At 35.8% G+C, this 12993-nt stretch overlaps 1 protein-coding gene across 1 annotated transcript; it reads right to left on the reverse strand.

The window, feature by feature from the left end:
* Positions 1 to 3596: 3596 nt before the first annotated feature.
* Positions 3597 to 9636, reverse strand: LOC134541735 (zinc finger BED domain-containing protein 4-like). The gene has a single exon (XM_063385384.1). It carries the CDS (start codon positions 5395 to 5397, stop codon positions 4030 to 4032), a length of 1368 nt encoding a protein of 455 aa, XP_063241454.1. The 5' UTR covers positions 5398 to 9636; the 3' UTR covers positions 3597 to 4029.
* Between the last annotated feature and the right edge of the window lie 3357 nt (positions 9637 to 12993).

The raw sequence follows: 12993 nt of genomic DNA on the forward strand, positions 1-12993 counted from the left end.
TTTGCAAAAAATCTGATAAACTGTAAAATTACAATGAACAAAAAACACTACTACTTAATTACTATAACATTTTATAAAATCATAAAAATAAACCACCTACTTTTCTGGCTGCTTGTCTTAAGTTTACACAAAAAATATTTACTGTTCTGCCATTAATCTCACTTAGTGTTGAAGCATACAGTATCGCAAAATGCAGTCACTACTACAATCACCACACGTTTATATTCTATACATCTACCTGAGAAACATTAAGAGCTAAGTGCTGTTAACTTTTGTTACCATTTGTATTTATAAGCAGTAGTAGTTTTTTTTTTTTAATTAATGTGTGTAGGTGCTAATTTTGCCATTGCATTAAATCACCCAAACACTCTTTGTGATGTAGGTATACAATATTTCCAATTTTTTATGTAACTGAATGTTTGACAAATATTAAAAACAAAAAAAAATATTGAAAGCTGTGAATACATGAAGAACAGTATACATTTAAATAAGATAGGCCTACCAAAACTATTGAGCTTATCAAATTATACATATACTTACCAAATGAAATGTGTTGACCATCTGGTGTGTATCATGTTGCCATGAATATTATTTTTCTGCTATATAGTTTCTGTTAAATACTATGTATTACTTTATTGCTCTACAGTTTCTGTTATGGACTTAGTCTCCAGATTGCCATTTATATGACTTATTCTCTACATTCTCAGTACTTGTAATTGTTTCTGTTTGTTGCAGGTATGTAAGGAAATTAGAAAATGAGCTGAAACATTAAACTCTTTGGACACTCCATAGAAAGGAAGAATTATTTTCTGTTTAATGCTGGCATGTGAAGACATTAGAACATTTTCTTGTAGATTAAATTCTTTGGACATTCAATGAAAATGAATTATTTTGTGAATTTTTGTTATAATAGTGCTTTTTTTATTTCACTTAGAATTTTATTTCATTGCCGGTTAATTGATAGTAACTAAGAAAGTGAAATAAATTTTTTTTTTTTGGAGAAATAAAGAGTATTTTTTACAACCTTATATTTCATGATTGTCTATCTTCAAAACTTACCAAACTTGGGTGATTCATATGGAAAAAATAATGCTGTCATTTAAAGGAAAGAAAAGTGTAAAGATTTTTGCTGAACGTTCATAATAAATAATTTTACCTTTTGACATGTCAGTTATCAAGTGAACATATAAATTTAAATGTAACATGTAACCTTTTATGTGGTATCGCTTTCAAGATACATTCACCCACTGTGTTGGTACATATCAAGTAAACCAACGAACAATTAGGAAAGCTACAATGATAGGGTTTTTTATACAGGAATGTTACGGATAAAATAATACAATGGAAAGAGATTACTGTGGACACAAAAAAAATTTAATATTTATGTTTGTTTTTTTCATAAAAAAAATATTCTTTAGTGACAATCTAGGCTGCAAATGTCTCATACATTACTGAATTTCTATACTGAGCATTACCAACACAGAGCTTACACAGTAATATTTCCTCTTTACATTATACCATCAGGTGACACTACAAAGTCTCATAACATGCTATTGTTTTAAACAACCTCAGTATGTACCTTTATGGACAATTACTTTTATGGTGAGAAACATAATGTAGTAATTTGTGCATAAAATAATTGTTTATATAATTTACTTAATAGTCATGCATTATAGCTGCACAGTATGAACCTCACAAATATAATGAAACCAGTTTTTAGTGAATGACCACAATATTAACTCTCAGCATTTTCACACACATGTCTTGAAATATTGTGGTAAATGTTTTATAGACTTTCTCACCTCTAAATCTTTTTTCTCTCGTTACCCACACATCCCTGGGTCATCTTTGCGGAGCCGGGCTTATTCCAACCGCCTTAGATTTAACCCTGCCACGTGACCACGCCGCAGGGTCGACAATTATGGAACTGGCTGACTCCAGAGGTAAGCGTTTTAATTTAATGTAGCCGTGCATATGTCTGCTGGCCCAAACAAAGACATTAAAGCACTTGTAGATTCACGGCTCGTAGAGCCTGTTCGAGTCGTAATTCAAAAACTTACGGGTATGGCCGACTCCATGCAAATCCCCAATAAGACTGCTGTTAGATGTAACGTAAGCACATAATGAAGCAATCAGAAACTTTTGTCAGGGTAAAGTATAAGGTATAACGCATAGTGTAACACCGCAATGCATAGCATGCCAATAAATGTGAGAACAAATTGACAGTGATTTCCAGTGCCCCCTTACCTAAGTTAGGCATCAGCCAACCATGCTGCCTGAGGAGTGTGATACTACTTCTCTAGTTAGTAATTCAACCACTGCCACGATCCTAATGAACAAAGCTGGGGCCGACGACCCACCAAACAGCTGCATAAGTTAGCCTGGCACCCTCCCGGAAAGAAAATAAAATTTTTAAGCTGTAAATATATAAAGGTGATTTTGAATTTTCCATGAAAAACAATTGAAACATGCTATAGATACAACACTAAATATAATTATCCTGAAACATGTTGAATTCAGTTAAGTTCTCTTACATAGTTGAACAGTGACGAGATTCTGCAAGATAGGAATAGCCTCTGTCCTTAAGTATGGGCGGTGGGCCTTCACTAATCAAAATTCCCGCGCGTCTTGTTAAAAGAAAAACAAAGTCCCGAAGTTGGCCGAAGGTGAAGTCTTCGGGCATGTTCGGGTTGGTCCTCAACCCTTTGTGAAATGTAGGCTTCCCGTAGTAGAGATGCAAATATCGGCGGAAAATATCGATTACTTTTAAAACTATTCAAATATTCACCACGAATATTTAGGAAAAAATATCGATATTTCGATATATCGACATGAATATTTTACGATAAATGTTTCTACTACATAAATAAATGCACAAATATACTGTATTACTCAGTTTTATTCAGTAATTTCCAAATATAATAAATTCTTTATCTTTGATGACTAAAATAAGTATCAATGTTTTACTTAAAGGTAAAGTAAAAATATTTGAACAGTGAAACTAATTTTTCTCATGTTCAGTTGGTGCTGTAATAAATGATTTTAGCATCATTTCTGATTGATGAAATATTTTCAATTAAAATGCATTATTTATATCAGGTGCAGGAAGTAAACAAAACACCATGTACACTGTTACAAAATATTTTAAATCACAATATAGCCAGAAAAAAAAACTGTGTATAGCAAAAAAAATTAAAATTTACAAATATTTCTAATTATTATTTTAAAAATAGTAATAACAATGCATCAATTTGCTATCCTAATATTTGATAAATAACAAAAAATCTCATAAATGGTGGACTGGCTGTTTTGCTCTTCTATTGTTTGATATAACTGGTGCAAGCTTTCTTTGAAATAGAGGTAAACATTAAGTTAACTGACTGCAGAAAATAATAAAATTTGACAAGAGTAAACCTAAGTTAAAGTAATTGTTGCTGTCTGTATCTATGTATGTATGTTATATATTTTGGTAATCAAAGCACGAATGAATGCCAAGAATTAAAAAAAATAACAGTTTAATAATACAAGTGTAGAAATTTACTGAGGTTTTATACAAATAATTAAAGTAAAATATCATTATTTTCATGGTTCAAGGTGAATACAATACTCTACAAAATACACAAAACTGTCCCATAATTTAAAAACAAGGTCAAATTATTTTTTGTAGGGGTCAACTCATTTTTAAGTTTCGTGCTCATATAATATTTAAAAAAAACTTATCAGTAGTATAACACCACATTGAACACAAATAGGTCTTAACCAACTATGACATATCAATTTCAATGGTTTGTTTAAAACACATTAAGTAAATTAAAACAACACTAAAGTAACAAAATTTGCAATATTGATTAAACATGACCGACAATCTAGATTGAGATTTGCTGTATATCTTTATGCAACAAAACTGCCAAAAACACAATTCCAAATGTGGTTACAACCAAATAAATTAAGAACACCCGATTATAACTTGTATGTACAAACCTAATACAAGTGTTAAATCATAACTCTCCTTTAACACATAAGTTTACTTCACCAATATTTGTCATCGACACATACCAAAAACAATCTTTCATTTACATGCTCTGAAGTCAGACGGCTTCGTCTTTCGCTCAAAACATGATTCACAGCTGAGACAGCTCTTTCTGAGGCAACTGACGAACCTACAACTGTCAAGTACTTAAGTGCTGTATTGGCCAGAGCAGGTGTACTTGTTATCCTGCTTGTCCAAAATTTAACAGGTTCACTGTTTCTTTGAATACAAGAGGTACTAAAATACAGTTTGAGCTCAAGAGGGACTGTACCCTGTGACTGTGAGTCTACAATCGAGGTTTCACAATTTTTTTTTATTCTCTCTTCATGCTTGTCCCAAATAGAATCTTTTGTCAGCTGGTGTTGAAGTGGTAACAGATTGCCTTCATCTGGTTCCACAGAGGGTATACCTAGCCTGAGTGTCTCATCTTTAATATCTTGGCACAGCTTTGTTATTGCAGCTGCATTAGAAACAGGCGAAAAAGTATACAGTCTTTTAAAACGGGGGTCGAGAACTGTGGCAATGCAAAGCAAAACATTGTTTTCTAAAGGCAAAAGACGTTTTTGAATTCCATCTTCTAGTTGCACTATAAGGTTTGTTGCAATGGTTGTCTTGGTCTTGGATTTTATTTCCTTCAACGATTCATTTATACAGTGTACAATTGGCAGAACAGTACTCCCTGTGATATATTTATCACCAGAGATTTCTCTTGTGGCTTCTTTAAATGGGTTAAGAACCTGAATGACTTCGGACACCACTTCCAGGTGGGCTCCTGCTAGCATCTGGGGTCCATCTTTATGGGTTACACTTGCAAGAATTTGCGCAACAACTGGAGAAAGTTTTTGAAACTTATTTAACATGTCATGGGTGGAATTCCACCTAGTTTCAATGTCTTGGGACAAATAGAGATAAGAGCCCTCAGATTTTCCCATTTTCTTCTGTTGTTCTCGCAGTGCATCCATTGCTAAGACACTGTGTTTAAGTATGTCACAATTCTCTTCACCTGAGTCAGAATTTTTTTCAAAATCTTTTGTTGCTGACAATGCACCCTGAACTAATAGGTTAAGAATATGTGCAAAGCACACTATTCTTTGTTGGGCGGAAAGGAACATATCTGCAGCTTTTGTCATGTTCGAAGCTCCATCTGTGGTAACTGACACTATCCTTCCTTTTTCTATCCCAAACTGTTTGATTGACTTTGCTAGCTCTTCTGCAATGTGCTCGCCGGTGTGGCTCTGGGTCATTTGAATTGATCCTAGGCAAACACATTGGAAAGTGGAATCAGACTCATCGACAAAGTGTGCAGTTATCACAAGGAAACTTCTAGTAGAATTCAGTACTGTACATGTCAGCCGTGATGGCAACATACTTAGCTGTTGCTAATTTACTTATGATAATTTGCTTGATAGAAAAGTACTGATTTTCCAGTAATTTGGTGATGGTGGGTCGGGATGGAATCTTGTAAAGAGGACATACAATTTTCATAAACTTTTGAAAACCAGTTTTGTCCACAGTAGAAAGAGGAAGATTATCCTTACAGATCATGTATGTCAAAACTTGTGTGATGGCTGCATCTTTTACTCCACCAAATTCAAAGCTTGATCTTCGTTTCAGGTAATTTGTGAAAGTAGTTTGTTTCTTCTGTTGGATAACGACACTGCTGTCAGTGTCATCACTTATTTTAGAAGATGAACTTGTACACGTGTCCTCTTGCATAGATGAGCTGATGCTTGCTATATTTGCAAGGCTATGTGAACATGTACGGCTGCCAGAGTTTTCAACTTCTATCTCGTCAACGTCAGCAATATCCTGACAAAAAAAACATAGCAAACTTGAATAAGTAACTCTTGCATTTCAGGGGGGAAAATGTAGGCTGTTTTAATAAATTTATGGTTGTAACATACAATTTCGTCCATTAAGAGGTGAAACATGTTATATTTTTACAAAAACGAAATAATCTGAACATAGTTCCTATGCGGTATCATAAATTAATATATATCTCATATCACATTCAAATTCACCTCTGATTAGGGATTTTTAAACAATCACAAATACTGTATGCTGCTTTAAATGTTTCAAATGAAATTCGGAAAAAAACTTCTAGGAAAGATGTTTGCACCACCAAATATATAAATATTAATGATAATGTACTGACGTCGTCCGACCGAAGGCCACCCCAAAGCCCGACCTGCAACCGCCAGTATCCAACCCCGCTAACGAAACGCGGCCCTAGCCATGGCCCACCCGAGTCAGGCGAGCCACCAACAACCAAGGTAGAGCCCGGCCCGATAATAAACAGAACAACATTACAGCCGACCACGTTGCTAAAAACACACACAGAACATAAACAATATTACGTAAAATTTAAACGCCCGTTTAATCAAGGTGCGACGTAGGAGTGCCCGGGCACTCACGTGTGTAAATGTCCCGACATGCATGTGAGTGTTCCCCTAGCGGCCTTCTGCCTGGATTAATTAAGTAATCCATGTGACGTAATTATATGACCCTTGTGTTCGTTATTAACCCACACCAGAGCAGCCCGACAAGAGACGAACAGTCTCTGGTGTGACATATAAATTAAAGAACATAATTCGTAAAAATACTAATCTCTAAATTGTAGAAGGGGCAAGTAAGGTAAATTTAGCTTTGATAATTAATGTAGGAAATTAGCACCCTTAAAATCTCTTGTGAACGTGTTAGATTAGAAAATAACTTAATGAGGTCAACCCTGGCGCGAGGGACACCGAGCCTCGGCCGGACGCCATGACATCAGACAGTACAGCGCGACTCATGGACCGGGGCGGACGCACGTCCCACGGAGAGACATCACCCATTGTCTGCATTGAGTTCACCACTGGTAATTATGGTCACTTCCTCAAAACCTCTTTTTACTTATCTCTCCGTGTGCACCCGGTCCAATTTTCGGTCCAGGATTTAATCCGGCCGCATAACTTTTAAAACCCCCTGCACCACACTTGGTCTGTGGGGTAGTTTTCCAGTATACGGCACGGGCCGCCTCCCGAACCACAGAACTTAAACTAAAACCAGTCGCTCCGGCGCTGACACCCCCCGTAAGGGAACTTGGACTGATTTAGCTGCGGTCCGCGCTCCACTACAGTGGACGCGAACACCGCCTCGAGACATTGATATACGGGATTGGCCGCCTCTAATCGCCCACACCCCGCTTTTGTATTAACAGGCTCAGAATCGCCTAGTGCCACGTTAAGACGTAACATTTAGTAATGTGCGACGCCTCGAACCTGGAGCGTTATTGAATAAACTTTGTGCAACGCACCATCACATAACGTTTTTTGTAAACTTGTGCCACGCCGTTATTACGTAACTTTTAAACTAACTTTGTGTAATTGTGTAATTTCTGTATTGTGTGACATCCCCCTCTGTACGACGTGGTGTGTAATCAACGGTATTACCCCAAGCATGAATAAACGACGAATGCCATTTGTTGCACTACTTCAGCGCCTACTCAATTAACCATACGACTCCCAACCACAGCCAAGTAGGGAATTCCTCATACCCACGCAACACCGCCGACGGTCCTAGTGGGCCACGCAGGGCAACCGACCCCATGACCCACCTATCGACTGGAAACAGAACTAGTCCGGCGCCCACCCGGAAACAACGCATCTACAACAGCCATTCCCGCTAGGAGCCGCACCGGGACTCGAGCCCTAGACCCCGGACGACGGCAGTACTATAAATACAAAGAATAAATCTTTTGTAATGCTTTTTGAATCTTGGTTGATGGTCAGGAATGATAGCAATATTACAGCAAATTGTAATACTTATGTATTATCTGGAACGAATATGGGATCTTGTCATTTTATTTGTTGACACACATGATTACAAATATTTTACTTGTACGCCACTTGGCTGTACCATATCCGCAAAATAGAATACAGAAGCAAGTCTTACGTAAATAAAATTATTTTTAACAATGTCCCATCATTGTGTACGGTAGGTATCATATGATGCACAGATCATGTAAGTTATGTCATTATTTATTTAAGCACCATAACATAATGCATTTCACTGTAAAGTGGTTGATTAACAGTATGTTAGGCTGATTTTTTAGGACAATTCTTAATATTTGTTTTTTATGAATAAAACTTTTAATTAAAATACAATATAAATAAAATAAAATACAATATAATTTTATTGACAGCATATATTCATTTCCGATAAGTTTGAGGATGTAACTACACCTGAGGACATATTTTTACCCATAGTTTTACATGTAATTTGTATGGAAGAGTTTTTTTTTAAGTGGACAGTCTGTGTAAAGTGATATATGTTATATATGTTGACATATTGGATAACTTAAGTTTCGAGGAAAATACTTTTAAATAAGTTTTAGTGTTCAAGTAGAGGTAATATAAAACAAAATAATAAAATGGTGCTAAAACACACTGCATTTTTTCTGCATCATAAATTTACACTGTTGTCCTGCAACCTGCAATGTTTGTATTTGTTCCAGCAGACCTTTATAAATTATTTAAATTAAATAATGGCATAATGTTTAATTAATTGATGTAGATGCATTTTAAAACCAAGTCACAAACTCAAGTAAAATTAACATTTGCATTGATAAATTTTGTTTGTATTGTGAGCTAACCTGTAAACATACTTCCCACAGGACGTATTGAAGCTTTAGTATTCAATAACTAATATAAAATTCTATCTGAGCATTTTGATTAAACTATATGACGATAGTAATGATTTTTTTAAGGATCTGAAAATACGCTGTAAAATAAACATAAATCAAACTTTTCCTCATGGTTGTACCGGGTTAGGCCTAAGTCACAGAAAATGCGTAAAGAACAATGTGTATTACGTATGTCTAAGAATGAAGAGGTGATTTTTCTATATACTGTAATACAATGAAAAATTTAATCATAGTAAAAAGCATTTATTTTAGGCAACTGTACTAGGTACGCTAAATAACTGAAGTAACACATCCCAGGTACATATTTGTAAATTTGTAATAAATTATGTGCATGCAAAACTCATTTTAATCAATGACAAATTATTATTTTAAAAAATTTAACAATGCAAGGTTGATGTATAAATCAGTTGTTCGGCGCAATATTAAACAAACAATAATTTGAAAACTTACCTCTGTTAAAAGAACAGTTTGCTTCAGCTTCTTACTCTCCAGCACACTCATTATAAGCATTAATATGCTTACTTTTAAGATGTGCAAATAAGTTCGTAGTTGTTCCTGAGCTGCGATATGTTTTAAAACATAAATTGCACTTCACACTTTTACTGTCTTTTTCCAGTTTTCTGAAATATTTCCACACTCTACTGGTGCTCATGATGCACACACAATTCACATTAGACTATACAGCACACCACAACACAGCACTAGCAGGAGATGAACACAGTAGAGTAAAGGCCAGCCCAGGACCAAGGAACCAGGAGTGATGCATCGAGGCTTTTGGCGAGAAACTTAGAAAAAAAACCATAAGAAAAGGTTTTTCCCCTTGTGCTTCACATAAAGTGGCAGTTCCCACTTCCCAGTGAAGTCATAAACCCATATAGAGGGTTTCCAGTTAGTGTTGCTAACTTTAAAAATCTATAATATAAAAAAAATAAAAAAAAATATTTACATGAATATGAATACTTTTATAATATCGTTTGAATATATCGTAGTTACAAAAATATTTACTCGTTTCGATAGTATCAAGAGAAAATATCGAATAGTTCGATATATTCGATATATATATTTGCATCTCTAGCCAGGCGCCTGCCGTGCATTGGCGGGTGGAAACAAACAAAGGGAGACGGGAAGCAGACGTCAGGACATCCCCCTCAAGTTTAAAGAGTGACAAATGTGACAGCTGAAAGGGGGGCGACACAAAGGGTCGGTACAAACAGCGTTGCAGAGTTTGGCGGCCCACGCGATGGCTTGTAGTGTTTGCCGGCCGCCGGCCCGCGTGACGTTAATTTTAAGCGCTGACAATTTTTACTACTCTTCTTTTTCTTCTCTTTTAAATCGTCCCGGATTATCCGATTCCCGAATTAGTGCATCACGGATTAACAAGGTTCTACTGTATTGTACTTTTAATTCGTTATTATATAAAAAAAAAATTATGAAGCATGTACTGATTTGGGAAACTTACTTTATATTCATGAACATGGATGCATTGTCGCTACATTGGCATTAAATAAGGCATAAATCACATATGTATTCTCAGAATATGCTAAAAAATAAAATAAAGCACATTTAGGATCTAAACTAAATATGAATCTTTTTTTTTTAAAATAACTTTACCAAGAAATCTGTTACTTAGTAATACAACAATAATGCCGACTTTCATCACAAGTTACGGTCACACATGTAGTAATAACAATGAAATAATGAATGACAAAATTAATACATTATACAATTATTATTTTAATCACAATTCAATTTTAAATATTCTGATAAGTTCTATTTATGAATTTTTTTAGGACCAAGTTTGGTTTGTGTAGACTACCAACGTTAAAATATGTATTATCTGAGAATTCCATGATGGCCAACCAATGAATTTGTTAGCCAATCATTTTGAGCAACATAAAAAATAACTAATATTAATATAAAAAATTTTAATGGGTAAACTAGAGAAAACACCCCTTCACTTTTAACTTCGGGCATATGAATCATTATGCTTTAGTGAGGCTTAATTTTAAAAGACGCACAACAATATTTCTTATGGCCTAAAACCATTGAAGCCAAGATGGCGCCTTTTAGTTTCCATTAAATATTTCAGGAATGCATTTACCTTCATTTGGGACTTTAAACAAATGTCAAGTTGGTAACTACAAAATATTGTTCCGTCGGATGTTGAATTTTGTTTTCAGATTTCCGTGGATACATGAATCACTGTACTCACAGATAAAGCCTGAATGCCTTAAATCCACCAAGTCGGATTCTACAGCAATTGATGAAGTGACCAGATTCTTACCTGATCCTACAGTTAACCCAGAAATAATCATTCTCGAATACTGGAAAACTCAGTCTGCGTGTTCACCCAGGCTACATAAACTGTCCAAAAAATATTTGTGTTCACCACCTGCGACAGTGTTCTCTGAACGTTTGTTAAGCACTGCAGGAAACATATGTGACCAAAAACAGAATAGTCTTGATCCAGACCGTGTCAAATACTTGTTTTTTTAAATAAAAATTTAAAGGGTTAAATAATTCTGCATAATGATTAATTTTTTCTCTTAACTTATAAATTATTTTATAATTAACCCTTGAGAACTGGATTCGAATTCGAGGGGTGGATTCGAGGTACTGTTTGGGATTCGGATTCGAGATTCGGATTCGAGAAAAATGGGATTCGAACCATCACTATTCTTAAGCAAGAAAATGTCCTCTCTAGAGTTGCCGTTGAAACGGGAAGGGTAGCCAAGACTTTTCGGGGGGGGGGGGGTTTGAACCCCCAAAACCCCCCCCTGGGTACGCCTATGCCCCAAGCCAGCCCCTCAGAGTACTGAGTTGTTATTTTCATTGGGTCAGTCAGCTTGGAAATCTGTGGCTGGAAAAATTGTATTAGACTGGGATGGAAGTACTGAGGCTGGCATGACCAGGTGTGTCAGAAGGGCCTCTGAAGGAAAAAAACATCCTAATGAGGAAGGGTGGGAGTGATGGAAAAACTCAGACCAGCCACCAGGTGGTGTAGTGTAAAGTACCCCTGTCTTGTGGCCATGAAGGCTTTTAGTGTGAGGGAGAGGGGACATAATAAAGGGAGTTTTTGTTTTGAGTGCTGAATCAGCACAGGGCCTCAGAGATACTGGGCTATCTTTCCTTCCTGCTTGAAAGCAGCTTCTGCCCAGCACAGGGAGTTCATTTTGATCCACTTCAAATATTTCTCATTTATTATCTAACACATTTTAATAACAATAATATTTTTTCTTCAGGTAAAAATACAGTAAAAAGTGAGACATAATTTTTCAAATGCTAGTTGTATGAAAACAAAATAATTATATCACTGCCACTCCAGCATGCTACAGTAATAATCTGCCATCATGTACCATAAATTTGGGTACAGCACACAATAATTTATAACAGGAAGTCCGAGCAATGTACCATACATGTGGTTCAGCATAATATTACCATCGTGCATTCGCATCTACTATTTGTAAATTGAATAACTAAAAATTAGTGGATATTTGTGAATAGATATGAACTTTTGGGAACAAAATAATTTACAAATACATAAATCTGCGAGTGATTCTCAAGTTAAAAACCCTTTAAAACATATTTGATTTTCATTAAACATTTCCTACTGTTTAATAGTGTTTGGTAATTTTTCGCAAATTTGTGATTCACTTTATTTCCGGGTCTATACGGTAGTTATAAGCGTAGTAAAGTTGCAAAAGTCGTACGTAATACCTACAATTAATAAGTATTAATCAACTTTAAGTCATGGTAGTTTTTTTTATAAGTTTTAAAAAGTATATTGAGCCCGTGTTATCTTCCCAACTTTTAGTTGAAATTATCATATCTGTCTGCTAATAAAAAGAGGGACAAAAGGGTTGTGATCTTGGCACAAAGAACTCTTTTGTCTACTTTCAGACACTTCCTGCCGGTGTTATCTTGCCATCTAGGTGGGCTGACTGGCGCAAGGACGCGAAGGAGGGGAAGGAGGGGAATGGGAGACTGCCCTTTGTCGGCTCCTGCAATTTTCAAAGATTTAAGAATTATTTATTTGTTACATGGAGCTTAAAGTGGAATTAAATTATGTGTGCGTGTTGGTCACCGGCAATATACCACAGCGTTTTACCGGAAGTCTATTGTATTTTCACCGGGGAAAGGATTGGCTATTATGATTTCTAAGGTACCGCTACCGAGATTATAGTTACATCTCTCAGTGCCGGTTCATTTGCTGAGAACTGGCGGAACTGAGAACCAGGACCAGCCCAATACTAGTTTCAAACCAGTATTTATGTAAATA

This window comes from Bacillus rossius (assembly GCF_032445375.1).
Source record: "Bacillus rossius redtenbacheri isolate Brsri chromosome 4 unlocalized genomic scaffold, Brsri_v3 Brsri_v3_scf4_1, whole genome shotgun sequence".
NCBI classification, from domain to species: Eukaryota; Metazoa; Arthropoda; class Insecta; order Phasmatodea; family Bacillidae; genus Bacillus; species Bacillus rossius.

Coding starts and splice junctions, on each gene's coding strand:
- LOC134541735 (XM_063385384.1), bottom strand. CDS start 5,397: ATGTTGCCATCACGGCTGACATGTACAGTACTGAATTCTACTAGAAGT.